Source organism: Salvelinus sp. IW2-2015, linkage group LG32, assembly GCF_002910315.2.
Source record: "Salvelinus sp. IW2-2015 linkage group LG32, ASM291031v2, whole genome shotgun sequence".
Taxonomy (NCBI): Eukaryota; Metazoa; Chordata; class Actinopteri; order Salmoniformes; family Salmonidae; genus Salvelinus; species Salvelinus sp. IW2-2015.
This window is the reverse complement of record NC_036871.1, coordinates 21,775,593-21,802,675: the sequence shown is the minus strand read 5'-3', so window position 1 is coordinate 21,802,675 and position 27,083 is coordinate 21,775,593. Positions and strand designations below refer to the sequence as shown.

At 39.9% G+C, this 27,083-nt stretch overlaps 1 protein-coding gene across 1 annotated transcript; it reads left to right on the top strand.

Annotated features, from left to right (window-relative positions):
• Positions 1-9,362: 9,362 nt before the first annotated feature.
• lg32h5orf22 (linkage group 32 C5orf22 homolog) lies at positions 9,363-17,155 on the top strand. The gene is made up of 9 exons (XM_023977778.2): positions 9,363-9,571; positions 10,168-10,313; positions 10,566-10,715; positions 10,848-11,346; positions 11,542-11,604; positions 11,728-11,849; positions 15,570-15,636; positions 15,941-16,080; positions 16,575-17,155. The coding sequence occupies exons 1-9, from the start codon at positions 9,503-9,505 to the stop codon at positions 16,720-16,722; spliced, it is 1,404 nt and encodes a 467-aa protein (XP_023833546.1). The 5' UTR covers positions 9,363-9,502; the 3' UTR covers positions 16,723-17,155.
• The last annotated feature ends 9,928 nt before the right edge of the window (positions 17,156-27,083 follow it).

Sequence of the window (27,083 nt, the reverse complement as noted above, 5' to 3'; positions counted from 1 at the left end):
GTCCGGATATTGTAGCCCAGGAGTGGGCTTCGGTGGTAGCACAGGAGCCCTGGCCGGGCTAGCTTCAGGCTAATTGGTGCTTGCTCCGGGATGGAAACGCTAGTCAGGAGTGGTCACCTGGGATTGCGGTTAGCTAGTTGCGAAGATCCAGATGAAAATGTTCAAAGTTTGCGGTAAGAATCCGGGGATATGGAGAGAAATAGGTCCGTTATGCTCTGGTTTGAATCACGTTGATCGAACTGGCGAGAGCTTTCCGAGCTAAAGGTTAGCTGATGACCGCTAGCAATGGTTTGCTAACTGATAGCTGGTAGGTAGTTAGCTGGCTAGCTTCAGTTGAGGGATTCCAGATCCGAAGTAAATAGAAATACTTTAGAAAAAAGCAGATCCACGCAGCATTGGGTGAGGCGGGTTGCAGGAGAGTATTTAGAAGTTGAGGTTTAGGAAAATATTTTTAAAAGATATGCGAAGAAAAAGATGTAAAAAGATATATACAAGGGACAGGACAAAGACAAAGACAAAGACGTCTGACTGCTACGCCATCATGGATAAGAAAAAACCTCTTTGATATTGTCCAAATACTCAGGCCATGACAGGTCAACGCAGTGATTTAATTGTGTTGTTTTGTAACTATCTTCATTTCACAAAAATGTTGTGCCATATAAGCCTTTTATTAATTTTGCATACAGTGATGTTGAAATACTATTTTCTAATTTGTCCCACCGTCACAACCACCTACTGTTGCTTTGAATAGGCCTACCGCTGAGGGCAGTTGGGCCGTAACTAATATATTAATTTCATATACTCGTAGTATTTAAATGTCCTCATAACACACAGCATGATGACGAAGTTGGATGCATTGTGTTTGTGAGGGTTTACTAAACTAGTTCATAGGATGTGTCCCCACCAAGAGTGTCCTTCAGCAGATAATTACATTTTCTGTGGTGGAGAGATTATTGAATGTTCTGTGACGCTGTATCCTGTCAGAACTACCCACCAAGGATGACCCAAGTACAATTCTGCACGCCGTTATTTCAACAATTGAGTCCAGGAGAATGGACATGACTGTACTGTGAAACTCGAGCATTTTATCCACTCTCTGATAAAAGTATGCCGTTAGTCCACCACACAGCCAATAGACGTTCGCAGCATTGAACACCCTCTGAGAAAATAATAACATTCAGTGAATCAAAGATAATCCTTTTTCTGGTCTCTTTATCAGAGAAAAGCTTAGAATGGCACACAGTACACCACCATCTGCTGCATGAGAGCAGCTAGCAGACCATCATCCATACATCAACCTCATATGGAAATTAGGGACATAAAGATGAGACAAGAATTGACTTCCTCCCTTTTTCATGTACTAGAAATTAAAATGAATGACTTAGTAGAGTAGAATGAACAAAAGGTCTATATAAGGTTCAGTAGTCAGTCACAAGTGTGGAGGAGAAAGCGTTCGAGCATAAAAGAAAACGGACCCCCTAGAGAGAGCTCCTCAGTGCCATGAGAAGTTGATGAACACTGTCTCACGTTTAGATTTGCCACTCTGAATAATACCCTTCAGCAGGAATGGTGCTGAGACTGTAGGGATGATGAGAGGAGATGCAGAGTCCTCTATGAAATTTTATTAATTTAATGTTGAAGGGGAAGTATTTTACAACTTTATTTTACAACTTTAATGTTAGATGGTTCCTCACCTTGGTCTATGGGCCAAGAGAAACAGTAATCCATGTTTTGGTTCTCTTTACACAGCAACCGCTAGCTGAAATTACAAGCTGAATTGCTGAAATAGCCTATGCCTAAGGGACAGATCGAAACGTAATGGGGGGAAGGGGCTGATCCAGCTCAATGTGTCACCCCCCTCCCCAAAGTAAAACTTATTTTCACATGACCCTCCCCTTGTACTGTAAAATAAATAAAACACCCTCCCCCCTCATAGAATTAACTCAAAATAATGTTTATGACCACAAATAACGATAACTGTAGGGACCCTGTGTTTATAAACGTGGATATCAACGTTGCCACTTCAGCATGCTTTTGTGACACATTAGATGCCACGCAGGGCTACAGGCCAGAAGGTTGAGGGTTCGCCGTCCACCACAGACAAGCTCACCCTCCCTGCCTGTTTCATTACACTACGATCAGCAACGGCTGCAGATAATGATCAGCTGGGGGAAATCAGATTTTCAACATTTTGATGGCATATTTATAATTATAGAAAATGTATGCAACAAATTTTCCACCAATTGGTTTCTGCTGCCCGATGCACCACATAACCAATAAACAAAGCATACAGACCTCGGGCACTTCAATATCATGGTTTACGTTTTCAACACCACAATAAATAGACTATGTCAATCTCGACAAACAGAAAATGCATCCTTCCCTACCTTGTAGGCGTACAGTACCTAGTATCGAAGGCTTGGGTTGACCATCTCTGAATGTCATTAAACTTTTTGGTGTTTTGTAACAGATATTGTGACTGGGATTGCACAATAAAGTCTAGGACTTATTTAAATTGTGATCCCTATGTTTTACATAAATACATATACAATTACATACAGTAGATACAGACACATTACAGAGATAGAGATGAAAAAAATGCACAACCTCCAGATGAGTTTGTGGGGAGGGGGTTATGTACAAGCTTTTTTGACTGGTATCTTATTGTTTAGATKATATGATATGTCTATGATATACAGGCATAATCAAAGTAACATGGGACAGGCGCACTTGCCAGTATTTAGGGTGTCTATAGTTATATATTCTAGAATCTTCATTCTAGAATCTTCATAAAAACAATATACAATTTCAGAGTTTCCTTGAGGAAAATTTGGCGCCGGACAGCATGACATGGAAGATATTAATTTACTGGACATTTGAGAAATGTAATGGACATCCATATGCATTCAGATCCAACCTGGACCAGACAGCGCCATCATTAAACGAGTGATGGCCAGATGAGACACATTTACGTGTCCTTAAAAACAGCCTATAACAAATTACAAAAGCACTATTCCTTGTGTTTCAATGTATAGCATATGACAAACTTCATAGCCAATTTTTTGGAGGGGATTTAGGCTACTTTCCTAAACAATAATTGTCCACATCACGGTTCAGCTGTCAGACATTTGAGCACTAAATGTATCAGGGCATTGCATGTAAAGGCCCTGATACATTTAGTGCTCAAATCTAGGTGTCCACCGTATTAAATTAATATTTTAATATATATATATATATATACAGTGGGGAGAACAAGTATTTGATACACTGCCGATTTTGCAGGTTTTCCTACTTACAAAGCATGTAGAGGTCTGTCATTTTTATCATAGGTACACTTCAACTGTGAGAGACGGAATCTAAAACAAAAATCCAGAAAATCACATTGTATGATTTTTAAGTAATTAATTTGCATTTTATTGCATGACATAAGTATTTGATCACCTACCAACCAGTAAGAATTCCGGCTCTCACAGACCTGTTAGTTTTTCTTTAAGAAGCACTCCTGTTCTCCACTCATTACCTGTATTGACCTGTCTCTTATACACATCTAGATGTGTATAAGAGACAGGTGCAAGGCTGGGATGGGCTACAGGACAATAGCCAAGCAGCTTGGTGAGAAGGCAACAACTGTTGGCACAATTATTAGAAAATGGAAGAAGTTCAAGATGACGGTCAATCACCCTCGGTCTGGGGCTCCATGCAAGATCTCACCTCGTGGGGCATCAATGATCATGAGGAATGTGAGGGATCAGCCCAGAACTACACGGCAGGACCTGGTCAATGACCTGAAGAGAGCTGGGACCACAGTCTCAAAGAAAACCATTAGTAACACACTACGCCGTCATGGATTAAAATCCTGCAGCGCACGCAAGGTCCCCCTGCTCAAGCCAGCGCATGTCCAGGCCCGTCTGAAGTTTGCCAATGACCATCTGGATGATCCAGAGGAGGAATGGGAGAAGGTCATGTGGTCTGATGAGACAAAAATAGAGCTTTTTGCTCTAAACTCCACTCGCCGTGTTTGGAGGAATAGAAGGATGAGTACAACCCCAAGAACACCATCCCAACCGTGAAGCATGGAGGTGGAAACATCATTCTTTGGGGATGCTTTTCTGCAAAGGGGACAGGACGACTGCACCGTATTGAGGGGAGGATGGATGGGGCCATGTATCGCGAGATCTTGACCAACAACCTCCTTCCCTCAGTAAGAGCATTGAAGATGGGTCGTGGCTGGGTCTTCCAGCATGACAACGACCCGAAACACACAGCCAGGGCAACTAAGGAGTGGCTCCGTAAGAAGCATCTCAAGGTCCTGGAGTGGCCTAGCCAGTCTCCAGACCTGAACCCAATAGAAAATCTTTGGAGGGAGCCGAAAGTCCGTATTGCCCAGCGACAGCCCCGAAACCTGAAGGATCTGGAGAAGGTCTGTATGGAGGAGTGGGCCAAAATCCCTGCTGCAGTGTGTGCAAACCTGGTCAAGAACTACAGGAAACGTATGATCTCTGTAATTGCAAACTAAGGTTTCTGTACCAAATATTCAGTTCTGCTTTTCTGATGTATCAAATACTTATGTCATGCAATAAAATGCAAATTAATTACTTAAAAATCATACAATGTGATTTTCTGGATTTTTGTTTTAGATTCCTTCTCTCACAGTTGAAGTGTACCTATGATAAAAATTACAGACCTCTACATGCTTTGTAAGTAGGAAAACCYGCAAAATTGTCAGTGTATCAAATACTTGTTCTCCCCACTGTATATATACGTATATTGCATGGCACCCTATTCAAACACTCCATCTTTTTCACATCCCACGGTATCACTAAAATGTATACTAAAATGTATATTACCTTATCAAGCTCCCAGGCTGTGGGAAACATTGAGACACTTTTATCCACGGTCGGGGAGAGATGACAAACCAGAATATCAGAAAAGCACATCTATTTCCACATCACTGATCCAGAAAGCTCAGTGCGACTGGAGCCTCCACTTTCCAGAGGCAGCCCCATTCTGGCCATGTCCTTAGCTCTAGTATTCTGTGTCTGTTTATTATTCATGAAACCTGAAGACAGAGATAAGATGCATCAGAGTTTCAGTGTCCTGCCTGAGTGCCTGGTCGGTTGGCTGGGGTGATGAAAGGGCATCTATGGAACTGAATATGTGACAAAACATCCCATCACACTATGATGAAAAGAGTTCAACCATCCAAGAAAAGTAGTGGTGAGAAGACAATAAACTTTTCAGACAACTAAAACAAGTGGACAGCCAAGCTTGGCCCCTTTCAGACTGAGATTCAAAACACAAGGTTTACTCGGAATTACCATACCCTAGTCCCGCAAATATACATTTTTGATTTGTTTTAATTCAACATGCATGGCATGTAGTGGATGACATCGCAACATCATGACATGGGACATCCACTTGTACAGATTGTCAGAGCTCATCACTGATCAGATTCAATGCTTTGGACAAGCACACAGTATTAACTGATTAAAGATCAGGGACAACACACAGTAAAGTCATATTGAAATCTGAAATTATGTCCATCCGATACATAATCCTAACAATAACAACTGGTGTATTATTTGTTGTAGGTTCATACACATCCGAAACCGTTAACACTGATAAAGAAAAAGATGATCTGTTTGGTCCTCTTGGATGGGCAGATGTTCTAACTCTTGTTTCTGCTGTAACATGGTAAGCTGTCACAAATATTACTACGGTACAGTGGAAAGGCCATGGCACACTTCATGATGAGAGACACAGAGCACACTATAGGAAGCAAGGCACCAATCATAATCCTGGAGTGAGCATGACTGGAATGCGGAACAAGCACATCACTTCATCATCCTAGCCAGTGAGATGCTGGTTCAGTACTGTAGGTTGTGTCTTGAAATAGTTACGAAACGCATCACACAAGCTAGAACCCAACAACATCGTTATAATTTCAGTTCTGCGTTGCATTACCTTGCTTGTGGGTACTAATTTCCTTGCATAAAATATGACTCATTTCATTGACATTGTGGGATTTTATGATAAATAGCGCTCTCTGCTGGTGTGTCAAGGAATGGGTTCACCTTATTTAAAATCAAATCAAATGTTATTTGTCACATGCGTTGAATACAACAGGTGTAGAGTGAAACGCTTACTTACAAGCCCTTAACCAACAATGCAGTTTTAAGAAAAATACATAAAAAGAAAATAACAAATGAGAATATAAAAACATTATTAAAAAAATTAATAAAAAAAWATATATATATAAGAAATAAAAGTAACAAATAATTAAAGAGCAGCAGTAAAATAACAATAGCAAGGCTATATACAGGGGGTACTTAGTACAGTCATAGTGTTTCTCAACTCCAGTACTCAAGTACCCTCAACAGTACACATTTTTATTGTAGTCCCAGATAAGCACACCTGATTCAACTGGATTTGGGAAAGAAATACTGTACACCTCAACAGGACACACTTGTGTATGTGATCATGTGTAAGTGTATAAATGATGTAACAGCAGTTGGCAAGGAAATATATCATTTGCAACATCCTTGGAAACATGAAAAATCTTTTGAGATGCTTTTTACAGTAATTACAGAAGTGGGTGTGCCTTCATAAAATACTGTAGAGATGACATGTGCTCATAATAGGTGCCAGAAAGGCTTGTTCCAATAAGCAGCTGGATTGTGTGATTCCCAAATACTTCTGCTAGAAGTTCAACAGTATTTTGAAGAACTGTCAAAATCCGCTAAGAAATTCTTAACGTCTGAATAAGAAGAGACTCAGTCAACCAGAAATCCTGAAGTAAAAGTTTTAACATCAGAATGAATATGTTTTTATAACCATATAACCAGATCTGACTGAGCACTTACAAAGAGAATCATGGCAAAAAGAGATAATGAAATCAAAGGGAAATCTGAGACGGCAGTTGAAGAGGTAAAAAAAAGAAGAGAGAGGGCCAGGAGGCACTGATCGTAGTGGAGGGAATTTCAGGGAAATCAAATCAGTCCTTTTTGTAAAGAAAGTCCACCCCCACTACTTCCTCATCCTCGACGGTTACCGTGATGCAGGCAGCCACCACTTACCCAGCCACCCACTCACCTCCAGCGGACTGGGCCGCGACCAATCAGACAGCCAAAGGGCCCAGGGCCATGTGGCAGATGCGCTGGATGGGGAAGCCATGGCTGTGTGGGATGAGCCTCATAAGCCGTACACACACACTGTCTGAGTCTTTCCATTTAGAACTTTGGGAGAGAAAAACAACAGGAGGTTGATGATGAATACATCACTGATATGAGACGAGGCAGCAAGAAAGGGGTTTAAACTTGTTTATATATAAACCCATTTAAGAAAATGAAAGAGAGCTAGAGAGACAGAGAGAGAGCGAGATCTAAATCAAACAAACATAGCATACAGAATAGAATACAGTAAGTGTGCACACTGCACAGTGAGAGAGGGTGAAGAGGGAACATTATGATGGGTAAAAAGAGACAGAGAGCGGTGAAGAACATAGAAATCCATCAGACAGGTATGATTTATTTAACAAGGCCCTGCCAAAACCTAAACTAATATTCCAAAATGAGAGTGGTCAGTGTGTCCTGAGGAACACAGAGAGATTTCTCTGCCATTCCAAACTGATGAGGCGTAGAGCACTGTAGGACGCTTACAGTATAGATGAATAACACTGTATCAAAGTTTCTCTCTACCATCTTCTTGTCTCACCTTCTGGTGGACTTTTCAAACAGTTGCAGACTCAGAGGGTGTGAAAGGCATATAATATGAGGAATAATTCAACAAAAGATTACTCTGCAGCACCGTAAACTTGGGGTAGAGCTTTGAAACTCCCAGACTTGAGGTATCTGATTTGAACTCTGGGCCAGCCACCTCTTTGACAGGCAGTGTGTGAGAGCTGGAGAGATGAGTAACGTGCAGGAGATATACTGCTCAAAGGACAAGAAAATAACACACCTCACCAGTCTTACTCAGTCCTTACAGTCAAGAGTAGGAATAAAATGAGCAGAGTGCCAATTCAAAAACTATACTGTCATGGAAGTTTTTGAATTGGCACTCTCCTCATGTATCTCTGCGCTGCTGAGTTGTCTCCATTTCAAAAAAGGTTCATACAAGTCAATCCATTAGCAGAAAAGGTTGACACAAGTCAATCCAATTGCAAATGTGCTAAAGGTTTCTGCTGGCTATCAGCAACAGAGTTGGAGAGATTTGAAGTGAGATTTGAAACCCTTCCTAAGATATTTAGCCTACAGAGGTACCATGCAGGCATAATATGTCTATCTGTATTGTTTTTTTATGTAAGTAATTGATACCGGAGCACCAAGTCTAGGTCCAAGAGGCTTCTAAACAGCTTCTGCCCCCAAGCCATAAGACTCCTGAACATCTAGTAAATGAAATGGCTACCCAGACTATTTGCTTTGGTCCCCCCCCCCCCCACCCCTTCTACGCTGCTGCGTACCCTGTTATAAGCTATTCATAGCACTTATAATAACGTCTCCTACATGTACATATTACCTCAATTACCTCGACACCGGTGCCCCCGCACATTGACTCTGTACCGGTACCCCCTGTATAAAGCCCCGCTATTGTTATTTTACTGCTGCTCTTTAAATATTAGTTACTTTTATCTCTTACTTTTTTTTGTGTTTTCTTAAAACTGCATTGTTGGTTAAGGGCTTGTAAGTAAGCATTTCACTCTAAGGTCTACACCTGTTGTATTCGGCGCAGTTTACAAATACAATTTGATTTGAAATAAGGTGATATTTATCAGAGCAGAGAGCACAACCCATTTGTTTCAAAGCCAAGAGGAGGGATCTGTGCAATTACAACATTATTTACGACATTTTTGTTGTAGACTGTTGTAGACTGCAATATGCAGCCAAATCAATCATTCTGAGGCAGATGATACAAGATAAATGTTGGCATCAAAGCAAGCAGGAAAACGGCTCCATCAGAGCGGGCAGGGCTGCTGTCTCTCTGATCTCTAACCATGATGTAGATGAAGTTGTTTTGAGTATAAGTGTAGAGAAAAGATCCAAACCTTATGAGTACAAAAACTAAAGTTGAAGACATCAGCTGAAAGTTGACCCTCACTTTTTGTACTGACCAATAGAGGGCAGAATTGTACCAAATATATTTCAATCTTTCTGATAGTAGACTACTAATACTGTAGGCTGACTCGTAGGCTCCTACAACAACAAAAATAGTTATAAATCGAGAGTAAAATAATAAAACGACTATTTTAATGCATGACATATGCTCCAGCTATTCGACCGTGTTTCCAGTCGGTGTAAAAGAGACGGTGGACACAATCGCACCAATCACAAGCTGGCTTTGAAATACCAGCCAATAGAAAGTCAGACATATGAGAGAGAGGCGGTCGTGTTTGGGTTTGTTTTCAGACAGGTGTCGCATGTAAACCTGAGTCTTCCGAGCTAATATTTCAGAGATTATTTGAAATTTACCTAGTTCACAGGTAAAAACAACATCGGACTGAAAAATGAATTGTCCGCCATCGAAAAGGGTTTATGCAGATTTGCCCGTATGGATCGTAGAAGACCACTGTGATGTAAGAACATTTAGCTAGCAGTAGCTATATTTAGCTAGCTAGAGTTAGCTACATGTTTGTAATATCTAACGTTATCTTGCTAGCTAGTTGCACACTGAAAAAATACAATGTATTCCCCATTTGAATGTCTCTACAATGGCGATCTACAGTACATCACTGTGCGATGCTACCTCACTTTCTCAAAATAGCAAATTCCCTAGCTGGCTAAGAGATCACATTACATTTGCTTAGCTAGCTGGCAAGCTAACGTTAGCTAGCTACTTTACTAAGGATTCATGCATGCTTACGCTATAATTGTGACTAGATCAGGTCTCCTTTCTGGTTTTGAACAACCAGGCTTTTGTTCCAACACATCAAATGCAATACTTTGTTATCCAGACTGGAGATCATGATTTTTGTTGATTATTTGAAAGGTAACGTTAGCTTAGTGCTGGAACAAAAGCCTGCACACTCAGTAGCTCTCCAGGACCCTCTGGGCTAGATATAGATAGGTACCACTGACCCCCCCCCCCCCCCCMCCCMGTCTTGCTTGACGTAGACACATTGTTTTAATTAATTTTGAGAATATCTTTTATCTGCTGCATTGTGTCCCTCAGGTGGTAAGTCCTATATATCGGGCTATAGCATCAAGGCACTTGCCGCTGAAGAACATCAAGATGGTCCATCTGGATTCCCACCCAGACCTCCTCATACCTGTCAATATGCCTGCAGATACTGTGTTTGACAAGGACTCCTTGCTCAGGTGGGATTACTGATGAACAGGGAGACTGGCCTGTACTGTACCGGCAAACAAACTGTATGGACATGGACATGCCATCGTCCCACATTTTATATATCCTTGAAATCTTTGTTTGCTAAGTTACCTCTTCAGGTAGCCTACAGCACAGACTGACATTCATTCAATTTCACTGAATTAATAGGGCATGACATGACCAGTATTAGCATATACATTACATGCATTCACTCACTGATCATGTATTGTTCTTTTTTGCAGTGAGCTGAGCATTGAGAACTGGATCATGCCCATGGTATATGCTGGGCATGTGTCTCACGTGGCATGGCTCCATCCCTACTGGGCACAGCAGATCAAGGAAGGCGAGCACGCCTTTTCTGTGGGAAAGGACTCCTCCACAACCACCATCAGGTAATTAACCCACCTGACACGACACGGGTTTTGTTAGCCAATCACTTCCTGATTTTCTGGATTTCTTATACAGGAAGGTATGGTTTGACCCAAATACGTTTCTTATTTGTACTTTGTTTGATTTTGTTTCAGAGTTACAAGTAAGGACGATTACTTTTTAAGTGACGGCCTGTATGTTCCTCAGGATCAGCTGGAGAATCCTAAACCTCTGGGACTGAGTGTTGTCTTAGTGAACCCTGTGGCGTGTTGCCAGAGGAAAGACATGGAAAGGGACATTGAGAAGAGCTCTGCCAAAAGACCCAGGATAGAGAACAAGGGAGCTGGGGATGTGAATGATGCTCAACCCTCTGCTTCAGCTTCCAAGTCTGAAAGCAGCTCTAGTAGCTGTACTGACAGTGTTCAGCCACCTGGTGGCAGTATAACCTCAGGGAGCAGCAGCAATGGCAACAACAGAGAAGAGGAAAAGGAACCACTCAAAAAGCCTTGTTTGAAGACTGACAAGGATGAGGGTTCAATGACCTACGCTGTGAACAGCCTTCTCTCCGTTATCAAACAAACTGATCCATACATACTTGACATCGACCTTGATTTTTTCTCTTGTAAGAATCCTTTCAAGGAGATGTATACACAGGTAAAGGCAATTATTGGTTACCGTTGGATACCAGAGGCTTAACCTTCTCAAGAAAACATATACTGCTGAGATGTTGTAGATATCTTACTTAGAATCAGCAGAAGTGTTGTAAGATGTTTAGACATGTTGGTTTTTCCTTGGCATTCATCTCATGATTTGACATCATCAGTTTTACTCCCCCTCTGTATACCATAGGATGAGTACAATATTCTACAGGAGCTGTACAGCTTCAGGAAACCTAGAGAAGACCCAGACGAGGTGAGAGAAAATACTGTCTGTTCTGAAAGTGTTATGTGTGTCGGAAAGTGTCTCTGTATCAGAAGCATGTGGTGTTTCTCCCCTGCTGTACACTACAACTGTGTCATGTTGTGTTGTTTTCAGGAGGAGTTGACAGAGTGTGTGGAGAGACGTATCCGGCAGCTGGAGGATCTGGAGGCAGCATTTGCAGACCTGGTGGAGGATGATAGTGAAGAGACAGTCAGGCGCTGGGCTGCCAACCCTGGGTAGGATAAATCTCCTCTACCTTCCTAACGGTATCTGGGCTGGCGATGCTGAGTAGATCTCCTGTACCTGCCAGGCAGTAACTTCTGCATCAGCCCAACTAGGCCTAATCCTCAGAACCCTTCTATCCTTAGAATCCTTCCCTCAGCACTGGCCAGCTTAAAATTGGTACTGGAGAGAGATTTGATAAGATTGAGATCTACTTATGATTATTTCCCCACATATAGTCCCTTGAGAAAGTATTCACACCCCTTGTCTTTTTCCACATTTTGTTGTGATACAGCCTGAATTTAAAATAGATGAAATTGAGGTTTTGTCACTGGCCTACATACAATACCCCATAATGTCAAAGTAGAATTATGTTTTTAATTTATTATTTTTTACACATTAATTAAAAATGAAAAGCTGAAATGTCTGGGGTCAATAAGTATTCAACCCCTAGGGGAAAAAAGAGGAAGGGAAGCGCTGCTAAGGTACACAATAGTCGATTTTGGTGGACTGAAGGTGTTCTTTGGTAAAAGGGGTCATTGGTCATCAAAAAGAAAGGAGGACCAAGGCACTCTTCATGTAATTAATTAAAATGCCTTTATTTGTATGGCATGTTCAATGGAAACAAAGCTTTACCAACTCCGACGCGTTTCGGCTGCTTGGCCTTCGTCATAGAGTACAAAGAAAGGATTTTGAACAGCTTTTTCCAATCAGCCCTGATTTGAAGAGGGAATGGATCAGCATCAGAACACCTAGAAAGATATTTAAGGTTAGAACTACGACTGGGCAAAGTGCCAAGAATAGGAGAGCCATCTATTCCATAGTCAACTAGAACACAGCAAACATGGACAACATAATTGAGGGCAATGGAGCAAAATGTCCACTAGATGACAGCAAATGGACCTATCACGACCCTACAGGAAGGGTGAGAAATCCATATCCTCATTTAAACCAGGGTACTTAGTGCCCTGTAGTTTGTAAATCCAGATCTTCATTTAAACCAGGGTACTTAGTGGCCTGTACTTGTAAATCCATATCTTCATTTAAACCATGGTACTTAGTGCCTGTAGCTTGTAAATCCATATCTTCATTTAAACCAGGGTACTTAGTGGCCTGTAGCTTGTAAATCCATATCTTCATTTAAACCAGGTACTTAGTGGCCTGTAGCTTGTAAATCCATATCCTCATTTAAACCAGGAAACTTAGTGGCCTGTAGTTTGTAAATCCAGATCTTCATTTAAACCAGGGTACTTATGTGCTTGTAGCTTGTAAATCCTATCTTCATTTAAACCAGGTACTTAGTGGCCTGTAGCTTGTAAACCAATCTTCATTTAAACCAGGGTACTTAGTGGCCTGTAGCTTGTAATCCATATCTTCATTTAAACCAGGGTACTTAGTGGCCTGTAGCTTGTAAATCATATTCTTCTTTAAACCAGGGTACTTAGTGGCCTGTAGCTTGTAAATCCAATAACTTTCTTTTTGGTTTAGCTGTGTAAGACGGTCCCCTTTTCTAATTGAGGCCGGAATATGATTAATACCCATGGCTTGTAGGGAGGCTGGGTTGCCATGGTGTAAGGACTTGTAGTGCCTTGCCATGGGGTAGTCTTCATTGCCTACCTATGGGTATTGATCATGTTCCAGCCTCAATTAGAAAAGGGGACTGTCTTAAATAGCTAAACCAAAGGGAAAGTTTGGGGATTTACAAACTACAGGCCACTAAGTACTCTGGTTTAAATGAAGATATGGATTTCTCAACTTTCCTGTAGGGTTGTGATTAGGGATGCACAATATATCGGTGAACATATCGGAATCGGCCGATATTAGCTAAAAATCCCAACATCGGTATCGGCCCGATGTCTAGTTTAACGCCGACATGCAAAACCGATGTCAAAGCTGACGTGCATACCTATATAACGTAGGTACATGACGTAATGACGCCACGTAAAATGTTGCGTTACACGTGCAACACAGCATTCCTAACCTAGCCCACAATGTCTGCTGTGTGGATCGAGCAGACAACAAGTCGAGCAGTTATTTGAACGAGTAAGAACATTTCAGCGAGACAACTCAAAGACGAAATCCATTAACACCAAGATAATGGAATTCATTGCCCTTGACAATCAACTGTTTTCTGTCATGGGTGATGTTGGCTTTCGCCGACTGGTCGCACTACCGGAGTTACACAGTAATAGCGTCACTCCTATTAGCTTTACGACATACTATGGAACGCCGTTTGGGTCTTTACGTGTCAAAAACGATACATATCATAACACTATTTGACGCATTAAATAAGCTTGTAATTTGACATGTCAAATAACAGCACTAGTACAGAATGTTGTGTGTGATGAATTTGCACATGCAAGCCAAGCGCCACCACTACTATCAGTAGCACTGTCAAAGCTGTACAAAAAAAGTCTGCAAACAAGCACACACTGGCCACGAACGATGTGTTTACAATACTGCTTTGGTAATATGGCATTATTTGTTTGACCGAAACTTCTGGGGTAGCTAGCTAGTTTTATCTTACTTAGCTAGCACCAATACAACCAGCCTGAAAACAATGACCAGTAGAAACTGCAGTCATTTTCATTATTCTTAACAATGATTTAGGAATCCTTGTGAGTAAGTATTAGCTAGGTAGCCACTTGTTGTCTTCCTATTGAAATCGAACTTCAGTTCATGAAAATAAGTGGCTAGTCAGCTACTTAACCCTGTTGCCCAAAGCTCATTTTATAAGCAGACAGCTAGCTTCATCTGGCTAGTGAGGCTCGACCGGACTGGGTTATGTGTTGTGAGGCTAGCCACAATAAGGATTAGGCACAATAGTGGAATTTGCGGTTTGCCTTCAAAATGAAAGTGATGCAGAAGGTTACAATTAGTGGAATTATGCCATATTTAGACTAGATCAGGTTAAACAAGGTTGGAATGTGAAGCAATGAAATGGGGTATCAGTCTACTCGGTGACACCCACAGAACACAACTGTGAAGGCCAAATATACACTGGAGTTGCTTACCAAGAAGACATTGAATGTTCCTGGTCTAGTTACTGTTTTGACTTAAATTGTCTTGAAAATCTATGGGAAGTCCTGGAAATGGCTGTCTAGCAATGATCAACAACCAACTTGACAGAGTTTGAATATTTTTTTAAAAGAATAATGTGCAAATAATGTACAATCCAGATGTGCAAAGCTCTTAGAGACTTGCCCAGAAAGACTCACACCTGTAATCTCTGCCAAAGGTGATTCTAACGTATTGACTCAGGGGTGTGAATACTTATGGAAGTGATATATTTCTGTACTTCATTTTCAATAAATTGGCAAACATTTAAACAAAACACTTTGGCCTTATAGGGAATTGTGTGTAAATGGGTGAGCAAAACAATTAATTGGATACATTTTTTATTCAGGCTGTAACACAACAAAATGTGGAATAAGTCAAAGGGTATGAATACTTTCTGAAGGCACTGTAGATCTAGGCCTACTCTATCTGCAGTGTGTCTTTCCCATGAACAACTGATATAATACCTTTTATCCAAGTTTTCCTCTGGGGTTGATCACCTCTCTGTTTCCTGCCTCTCACACAGTCTGAATTAGATTAGGCTGACATTAGGATATCATTTTAGATAGTACCACGCCTGTAGAGTATCTCTCTGTCAGGCTCTGCCTGGAGGTGATGATCATGGTGGAAAATATTGGAAACTTATTTTGAACGTTTTTTTTTTCTCCTGTTTTTAGGATGACCTCTCTGGTCAAACTGGTGGGAAGCCTGCGGAGTCGAAACGAGGCCCCTGACTACGAAATGGTAAACAGCTTTTTTCACCGACATAGTCATCACCATTTAGTTTTTTTTAGTTTTTTTTTTACATTTCTAATTTCAGGGAAGGAAAATAAGATGAAGAAGAACATAATGTAGGCCTAATTAACAGTTCGATTAGATCATTTAATATAGCCTGTCCCGTTAACAGCTAAAAGGGTTTTCTTTTTGCTCCCTGCCTCTTTCCAACCTTTTACTCTGAAAGGCACCATGATGATTAAAAGCTGGCTTTCATTATGTGGTTGGCTGACATTCTCTCCCTTCCTATGTGATGGTTATGATGATGATGAAGGTGCACCAGGCGGGGTTGACCTGTGACTACTCGGAGCTGCCCCACCACATCAGTAGTGAGGAGGAGGTTGAGAGACTGGTCCTGGCGGTGGAGCTCGTCCTGGAGGCACTGCCAAAGCCCACCCTTGTCACTGTCTCCAGGTACGTCAGCGCCACTCACACTCCCTGGAAAACAGCCATCTTACTTATTCAAAGAAAATGGGATTTGTAGCTTGCTGAAGGACATTGGACATGTATCAAACAGTTTATTGTTGACAGCTATCAATTTGTTATTTGCAAGATGGAAAGTTCATGAAGTACTGACTCATTCACTTAGTGTTTGTTAGCAAAGGCAGATGTCAAAGATGTGAATATGTAGTCTTGACGCATATAGACACGGTTTGTTCTGCTACTAAGAAATGTGATCTAATCTTTAAATAATGTAGATTTTACATCAATTGACACAAACACCGTAGTCATTGTATTTTCAGCAAAGTTGTTATTTTTCATGCAAAGCGCAGTCCATTTAACAAAGTATAATAACACATCACCTTTGACTGGATGACATCATTTTTGAATGACTGAATTACAAGATTCTGTTCAATCATGTTATTGGACAATTTGACAGCTGATTGAATCTCTGTTTTGTTTGGCAGATCCAGTCTGGATGAGTACTGCCCAACTGAACAGGTCAACTCCATCCAGAGTAGGATACTAGCCGTCCTGGAGTCTTTATATGGCTCGTTGGATGTCCATAAGGAGTACGAGATGACACCAGAGGACAACCTGCCCAAGGCATCATGATACAAATCATCGAAATTTGAGATGCATCCATCGAATTACTGACTTTCACTCAGAAATGATGCACTGGTGTCAGTGTGAGGATTCAGCCTGAAGATGCACACATGTACTTGTTAATTTGAAAGGCTTTAAGCTCAAAGTATGAATTAATGGTTGAAAATCAAGATAGCATGTCTACCTGCTCCTGTTATTTTAGTTTTTCTCAGGTAGACAGATGTATCAAATATATCCATATTTACCTGACCATTGTTGTGAATCAGATGCTGTACAATTTAATGAGGACAGTTTTTATCATTTGTGTTCCGTTACTTGTTTGACACTTTCTTGCCCAGTCCTGACAATATTGGATGCAGGCATAATTCACGAAGTGAACATTTGACTATGGAGCCATTTTACATTAAATGCAGTGATTGCACTGGCAAATTGTTCAACTGTATCTAGGAATTTTTCATGAAATTAATATTATTTTTGTGCACATATCTATTTCCCTTTGCTCATTTTGCAACTCTTTTCCCTTGATGCAGAAGTGTTGAGGACCCCTTTTTAATATTTTTTTATTATGTTTTTTTGTACTTCAAAGCAGCAAATGAGTATGACTAGATCCTATCCTACCCCACCCACTTCAGTTTGTTTGCTACCATTGCCAGTTGCTTAGCAACTCTATTCAGTACTTTCACATTTTCATCTCACTGTTTGTACAAATTTATAAATAGATTTTTCTCTCAGTCAAGACTATTACATATTATTACAAAACTTTAATGCCTTGGTTGTCAATGCAGAGTACAATTTGTCCCAACTACAGCACTGTCATTTTGAGTGTACAATAATAATGGTTGTACATGAATATATGACACTTTATTTAATGTGATTCTCATTTAATTCTTACAGATGTGCTCCATAATATTGTTCTAATTTTGAACGTCTTCCAAGGAAAGATAGGATACCCATCAGAGGAGGCTATATTTGTCAGGAAATGTAATCTATTACATTTTCCGTGGTTATAATAGACTCAATGGGATTGTTTTGTTTCTTGTTTTAATATTGCCTGTGTTATTTTGAACAGAGCTGGTGCATTTTTTTTWTTTTTTTTATCACCTGTCGTGTCTTTGTCTATGCCGGATTAATTGCTATGACATACTATTCTATAAAATAATTTCTCCGTAATTAATATTACCTGATTTAACTAATCATGTAAATGTAATTAACTAGAGAGGGACACCACGAAAGAATATTTATAGAGCTGTTATCTTCCGAATAAACTCTTAAAGATTTAGTAATATTTTACATCCATAGCAGTCAACATTAATCGTCATCTTATTCAGTCTCATCTGAAAGTTGTAAATCCTTGGTTATCTGCAAGAATCCTGGCTAACAAGTTGAATCAGCAATACAAAATTGGGTTTAATTATTTATTTACTAAATACACATACACAATTAAATCATAACTTGATTACAAATTGCCGTCATAAAGGAAAACGTCCCTAGCGGGCGGAACAAATATGACAGCATGTTACACAAAGGAAAGGGGGCTGGGTTTTAGTGAAAGAGCGGGAGACTGGAACAGAGGCGAAGCTGTGCTATCGTAAATACAGTATCTTATGCATTCTAAATTACCGCCCATTTGGAAAAGGAAAATGCAATAAATATTTACTCTGAGCTGCGCTTCAGTAGGTTGGTGGTAGATGGAAGACCGTGTTGCCAAACCGAGTCCTCTGTCCTTTGAAGAATGTCTCTGGTGGTCACTGGATACGTTGTAGTAACGTCGTTGTGTAGTAGACGGGATACTCTGACTGTCCTTCCTAACCTGCGTTTGTAGCAGCTGTTGCTAACTCAACGGCTAGGAGGTATCACTTCTGTAGTGAATACGAGTTCAAAGTTCATACCATTCACAACCAAAGTTCATGCTGATGTTGGCTTAGTTCTGTAGTTATTATCTGAACCATTCTGACATGGGATCGTCACCCTCATMTCCTCGGAACRGAARGTTATATTTTTGTCAATGRCTTKATATAGTGGAGGGAGAGGGGTGTGTCTGAAAAGTTTRTWACCCATGTCTCTTCACAGGGGMGGGCCMCTGGTTGAGCAGAGGCCCAAACTTATGAAAATCCAAATCTCTCATTTGGAAGCTAAAATTACATTTAATCTCTTCACAAATAATTTCATATTCAAAACATTTCAATTAAACAACAATTCCATGTGAATCAGATACCTCTGATGTTTAGACTTTCCACAGTAGAGTTTATGTCATTCTATCATTAATGAGAATGTGTCAGAGGGCAACCGAACTACATAATATACCTTAAGTACATTCTCATAAGTGACCATGCTTGTCACTTATGAACATTTTTGAACATCTTGGCATAGTTCTGTTATAATCCCACCCGGCACACCAGAAGAGGACTGGCCACCCCTCATAGCCTGGTTCCTCTCTAGGTTTCTTCCTAGGTTTTGGCCTTTCTAGGGAGGTTTTTCCTAGCCACCGTGCTTCTACACCTGCATTACTAGCTGTTTGGGTTTTAGGCTGGGTGTTTATGTCATTCTATCATTAATGAGAATGTGTCAGAGGGCAACCGAACTGACATAATATACCTTAAGTACATTCTCATAATGTACCATGCTTGTCACTTATGAACATTTTTGAACATCTTGCATAGTTCTGTTATAATCTCCACCCGGCACGGCACAGCCAGAAGAGGACTGGCCACCCCTCATAGCCTGGTTCCTCTCTAGGTTTTGGCCTTTCTAGGGAGTTTTCCTAGCCACCGTGCTTCTACACCTGCATTACTAGCTGTTTTGGGGTTTTAGGCTGTGTTTATGTCATTCTATCATTAATGAGAATGTGTCAGAGGGCAACCGAACTGACATAATATACCTTAAGTACATTCTCATAAGTGACCATGCTTGTCACTTATGAACATTTTTGAACATCTTGGCATAGTTCTGTTATAATCTCCACCCGGCACAGCCAGAAGAGGACTGGCCACCCCTCATAGCCTGGTTCCTCTCTAGGTTTCTCCTAGGTTTTGGCCTTTCTAGGGAGTTTTTCCTAGCCACCGTGCTTCTACACCTGCATTACTAGCTGTTTGGGTTTTAGGCTGGGTGTCTGTACAGCACTTCGAGATATTAGCTGATGTACGAAGGGCTATATAAAAATAAAATTGAAAGTACCACCGCATATGTTCAGTTGGTCGGATTACCAGAATATAGTTCATTTCCCCCCAACTTCTGATGTTCCCAGAATCTCTATGTTAACCAAAGGGGCTTTCTAATGTCACATCAGTAGGGAAGAGGAACGGGGGAGGGGGGAAAGAGGTATTTATGACTGTCATAAACCTACCCCCAGGCCAACGTCATGACACACCCATGACAAATGTCCAATTATAATATTCATAGCTTTGCGTATGATATCTTCATGCATCCTGAGGGTTGGAATCAGCATTTCATATTGCCTGGGGTAATTCACAACAAACACACACCGACTCAATTAAGAGGACATTGATGCACCTCAAACATAATCATATGATTTTATTTTGGGGATTGCAGCCCACCATTTAAAAAAKAATTTATACCACAGCATGATGTAGCCTATTCCACACATCAAGAACATTCTGTCTGTGCACAATCTCTGCTATTTGATGATCCAATGGCTGCGTTTATGCAGGCAGCACTATTGACACAACTTAGTCCTAATACAGTACCATTCATAAGTTTTGGACACACCTACTCATTCAAGGGTTTATTTTTACTATTTTCTACATTGTAGAATAATAATGAAGACATCACCTATGAAATAACACATATGGAATCATGTAGTAACCAAAAAAGTGTTAAACAAATCAAAATATATTTGAGATTCTTTAAAGTAGCCCCCCTTTGCCTTGATGACAGCTTTGCACACACTTGGCATTCTCTCAATCAGCTTCACCTGGAATGCTTTTTCCTCAGACTTGAAGGAGTTCCCGCATATGCTGAGCACTTGTTGGCTGCTTTTCCTTCACTCTGCGGTCCAACTCATCCCAAACCATCTCAATTGTGTTGAGGTTGGGTGATTGTGGTCTCCATGGTCAAATAGCGTATTGTCCTGTTGAAAAACACATATTAGTCCCACTAAGCGCAAACCAGATGGGATGGCATATCGCTGCAGAATACTGTCGTAGCCATGCTGGTTAAGTGTGCCTAGAATTCTCAATAAATCAGACAGTGTCACCAGCAAAGCACCATCACACCACCTTCCCCATGCTTCACTGTGGGAACCACACATGCGGAGATCATCCATTCACCTACTCTGCGTCTCACAAAGACACAGCGGTTGGAACCAAAAATCTCAAATTTGGACTCATCAGACCAAAGGACAGATTTCCACCGGTCTAATGTCCATTACTTGTGTTTCTTGGCCCAATCAAGTCTCCTATTCTGATAGGTATCCTTTAGCAGTGGTTTCTTTGCAGAAATTTGACCATGAAGTTCTGATTCACACAGTCACCTCTGAACAGTTGATGTTGAGATGTGTCTGTTACTTGAACTCTGTGAAGCATTTATTTGGGCTGTAATTTCTGAGGCCGGTAACTCTAATGACCTTATCCTCTGCAGCAGAGGTAACTCTGGGTCTTCCATTCCTGTGGCGGTCCTCATGAGACCCAGTTTCATCATACCGCAGTTTTTCAACTGCACTTGAAGAAACTTTCTAAATTCTTGAAATTTTCTGGATTAACTGACCTTGATGTCTTAAAGTAATGATGGACTGTCATTTCTCTGCTTATTTGAGCGGTTCTTGCCATAATATGGACTTGGTCTTTTACCAAATAGGGCTATCTTCTGTATACCACCCCTACCTTGTCACAACACAAATGATTGTCTCAAATGCATTAAGAAGGAAAGAAATTACACAAATGTACTTTTAACAAGGCACACCTGTTAATTGAAATGCATTCCAGGTGACTACCTCATGAAACTGGTTCGGAGAATGCCAAGAGTGTGCAAAGCTGTCATCAAGGCAGAGGGTGGCTACTTTGAAGAATCTCAAATATAAAATATATTTTGATTTGTTTAACACTTTTTTGGTTACTACATGATTCCATATGTGTTATTTCATAGTTTTGATGTCTTCACTATTATCCTACAATGTCGAAAATAGCACAAATAAAGAAAAATCCTTGAATGAGTAGGTGTGCCCAAACCTTTGACTGGTACTATATAGATATATATATATATGATATTATTTTGTGTGCAGTCATATTCAAGACCATTTCAACAACTTAAGCCATTGCAATGAACCTACACAGTGAGTGAACCACATTCTTATTCTCCACCATATCAACTCTGATACTTCCTTCACACTGTTTGTGTGCCTAGTGGGTCATTGTCCATCACAGACATAACCTTGATGCTTCCCTCCACGGGACTCAGACCAGTGTTCTGTATCCTGTATGCAGACCGCTATCCCATTGTAAAGGATGGTGTTGGACCGAGTATTGAGATGGGCCTGCGTGCTTAGCCTACTGATGCCCCAAACCAAGGCGGTTGGATCTTGACACCTTCCCTCTGACTGGCATGTCTTGGCTGCCATGGATGGGATCAGGAAGGCTTCACCATCCAAATCAATTAGGTTGACCAACCTATTGAATACGCTCCAGTGAAGCCTGCAAAGAAGTGTACTGTCTGGAGAGTGGAGTCAGTGGAACATGAAAAGTAGTTATGTGCAAGAAAGGGATCTCAAATGGGTTGTGAGACCCAAGGTGTGCTAGAAATGTGTAATGTGTGAATTGTTATAACATCCTTTGCAAACTAAGTAAGCAAGATTTTTCTGTGTTAAAGCAGAGATAGAACAGCTAATACGAGTTGCATCCCCAACAGAACAGGTCTGTGAGAACCTTCAGAGATGAGTCAGCAACCTCCAAATATTAAAGTTATGTAACCTTTTTTTAATGCACCTGAAGGCTGTTGGGTAGAGTGGTTGACTTTAAAGAACATAATTATTTTGTGCCTTTAAACATTTTTCTGACTGACACCCACTTCCTTTTTTCCTCATGTATGTTGTGCAGTCTGTCAGCTATTGTTAAATAATGTAGAGTAAACTGAGGATGTATCACACTACTGCACTAATAGGAGCCTCCCCACTGGGCACAGACGTCAATTCAATGTCTATTCCACGTTGGTTCATCATAATTGTATTGTGTGTGCCCAGTGGGTCATTTGTTTTTTGTTTTTTCAGCCTCCGATGTTTATCTATGAGGGGAGATGTCTTCATAAATGAATAAAAGATTGAAAAATAATTTACTTAAATAGGCTAATGGATTGATTAAAAAACCTAGGCCTACATGTTCTGTTAATAAGAGCCCGAGGATGGCCAACAAGGCCCATTAAAACATGGCTCTTTATGAAGCTAAATGATCCTTAGTATGACCTTCTTAAAACAATTCCATACAGCTTAGTAGAACCCCCCCCTGGCTTAGACAGAGCTTAGACTGTAGAGGGTTAAAGCATGGCTCATTATGTCTTTCCAGTGCTTAACTCCACATCATCAATAGACACTGTAGCTTTCATTTCCTGCTCTGAAGGGAATTATGTCAAAAGCCACCTGTTCATTTATCCTGGCTGATACCTAGAACAGAGCTGCCTGGCTCCCTAACAGTTCAGTGAAGTGTGTTATTGTCAATACGAGGAACCAACTAAATAACCAACATCAAAAGCAACAGATCAGCAGAACATGTATCTCTTGCTGCATCTCTTGCTGTATCATTCCCAGTACAGCTAACTGACTGACATTACAGGAGCCTACTAGACCAATGCTTTGCAGTTCCAATTTTTAAACCATTCCATCAAGTGAAATGACCCCTATAACATTGGAATAGATTTTGAATTGTTTTAGTTTCCCTGTGCTGGATGATGGATTGGGTAAGAGTATCAAAAGACACCTGGGATATTGTTAACCACGCTATGGCACTAGCAAGCAAGATACAACCTGGGAACAAGTAGAAATCTTGGTTAGATTTAATTTGCAACCTGGAAAGGTTTAATCCTCAAAACACATTGCTTTATTGTCCTCAATTCGTTCCACACTAAAATAGGCAAAAAATGGCGATAGGGGAGAGTGGGGTAAGTTGACCCTCATGAAAAATTACTATTTAAATAATACATGCACTTCAACACAAAACTTACTGGTTTTACTACTTGATTTCTATTGAGATGTGTAGTAAACCAGTAGTAATTTATGTATTAACTGAAGTAGTAATGAGTGATAAATTGGGAGGATTCACTACTGAACACTACAGTGCCTTCAGAAGTATTCACACCCCTTGACTTTTTCCACATTTTGTTGTGTTACAGCCTGAATTTAAAATGGATTAAATTGATATTTTGTCACTGGACTACACACAATACCCAAATGTCAAAGTGGAATTATGTTTTTTACGAAAGGAAGGAAAACGCACAGGGAATTCACCATGAGGTCAATGGGGACTTTTAAACAGTAACAGAGTTTAGTGTCTGTGATAGGAGAAAACTGAGGATGGATCAACAACATTGTAGTTACTCCACAATACTAACCAAATTGACAGACTAAGAAGGAAGCCTGTACAGAAAAAAAAAATACTCTAAAACATGCATCCTGTTTGCAACAAGGTAATACTGCCAAAAATTTGGCAAAGCAATTCACTTTTGTCCTGAATATAAAGTGTTGTGTATTGGATTTGCCCCAAACATATTACTTAGTACCACTCTCCAATTTTCAAGCAAAATGGTGGCTGCATCATGTTATCAGCATGCTTGTAATCATTAAGGAATGGGGCGTTTTTTAGGATAAAAAAGCTAATCACAGGCAAAATCCTAAAGGAAAACCTGGTTCAGTCTGCTTTCCACCAGACACTGGGATATTAATTCACCTTTTAGCAGGACAATAACCTTAAACACAAGGCAAAATCTACACTTGCTTACCGAGTAGATTTGTGAATGTTCGAGTTGCCGAGTTACAGTTTTGACTTAAATCTACTTGAAAATCTAAGGCAAGACTTGAACATTTGTTTAGCAATGAGCTTGAAGAATTTTTTTAATAATAAATCTTGCACAATCCAGGTGTGGAAAGCACTTAGAGACCCAGAAAGACTCAGAGCTGTAATCGCTGCCAAATGTGACTTTAACATGTATTGACTCAGGGGGGTGAATACTTAAACAAGATGTATTGGTTTTTTTATGTTATAAAAAAAATCCACTTTGACATGAGTATTTTGTGTAGATTGTTGACAAAAAATGACAACTAAATCCATTTTAATTCCACTTTGTAACAACAAAATGTCAAGGGGTGTGAATATTTTCTGAAGGCACTGTACCTATTTCCTATTAACATCATAATTCTCCCTTAATGACTACTGTGTAACTGAGCTTTTGGGTATCTACTACTTAAACCTACACATTCACTATTGAATTACTACGTAATGCCTACCCATTACTGCTGTATGTCTACTAAATCCCTATTGAATTAATACTGCCATTTGTGTGTGTAGTGTTGTGTCACTATTGATCCCAACATAATTGCTCCAGATCCTTTTTCATTTCCCCCTTTAAACCCCTTGAATTACTATTGAAAACTGACACATTTTCTACTGTTTGTCTATTCAAAATCACTGTTGACATCTTTTTCACTACTGTGTCACTAACGTTACTAGCAGTGGTGGGAAAAGTACTCAAAAGTCATACTGTAGTAAAAGTAAAGATACCTTAATAGAAAATTACTCAAGTAAAAGTGAAAGTCACCCAGTAAAATACTACTTGAGTAAAAGTCTAAAAGTATTTGGATCTAAATATACTTAAGTATCAAAAGTAAATGGATTTGCTAAAATGTACTTAATTAAGTATCTAAAAGTATTCAAATTCCTTATATTATGCAAACCAGACAGCACAATCTTGTTTTTTTTATTTATTTACAGATAGCCAGGGGCACACTACAACACTAATTTACAAACAGAACATTTGTGTTTAGTGTGTCCACCAGATCAGAGGCAGAAGGGATGAAAAGGGGTGTTCTCTTGATAAGTGCGTGAATTGGACCATTTTCCTGTCAAAATGTAACAAGTACTTTTGAGTGTCAGGGAAAATGTATGGAGTAAAAAGTACATCATTTTCTTTAGGAATGTAGTGAAGTAAAAGTAGAAGTTGTCAATACTCTTTATATTTAAGTAAAGTACAGATACCCCAAAAAACTACTTAAGTAGTATTTTAAAGTATTTTTACTTAAGTACTTTACACCACTGGTTACTAGAATAGTGCACATGCTATTTCCTCAAGTTATTAGCTGTAGTTATATAATCATACAATACATAATAAGCTTATACAAACGTAATTGCATTTTTTTTATTTAAATGAATTACATATTTACACTTTTGTTAATCCCTTTGAGGCCTTGTCTTCATTCAGATTCTCTTTTGCGTTGCAGCCACATTTCTCCACCACTTAACCTTTTAGAAAATAAAAACAAGCAAAAGAGACAACCAATTATAAGCCATTATTCATCATCTGCTAATAAAAGGTCACATAAGACAACACAGAAAAACATTTGATTAACAATGTTAATCTTACAAACAATGGCCTCCAGTCTTCTTACAGTATGTCAAGGGCCTCTTTGGCAACAGGTCAAAAGAGGTAAGTAGAATGGGTAAGTATAACATTATGAACATACTGTACATTTGCATACAAACACATACGAATTAGCTAGCATGATGAAAACACAGGCTACTTAGCTACAGTCCATTTCAATGGGGCTAACAAACAAGGCCATTTTGGCTAGAAATCTTTTTCATCTGGTAAAAAGTTATATAAATGACATTAAAGTATTTATAAAACATAAAGGAAAGTTAAACTTACAGATGGTGCCAGCATAAGGGATATGAAAGACCGGATTATGAAGGATGGATGATTACATTCAGGATTGTCAAAAACAGTAGATAGCTAACAACAACCAAACTACTTCCTGTTTTGTCTCCTGCGGTCACGGAAACCTTGTGTAGAAAAGCTGTAGTTTTTGTACTACTAACATCAAGTAGTAAAAATCTCTACCTGTACTACTGGAAACACTACTACTGTTTTCCTACTGAACACTACAAAATTCTACTTGTGTCTCTTGAGTAGTGCATAAACTACACATTCACTACAAGTCTTTACATAGTCACGACTGTAACTCATGCAAGCAGTAAAATTTTATTTAAACAGATACAAAATACACCTTATGGAACAGCGGGGACTGTGAAACACAGACACATGCATACAAACACGATAACATACACACTATACACACACATGCATTTTGTGTTGTAGATATGTGGTAGTAGAGTAGGGGCCTGAGGACACACACTTAATATGTTGTGAAATCTGTT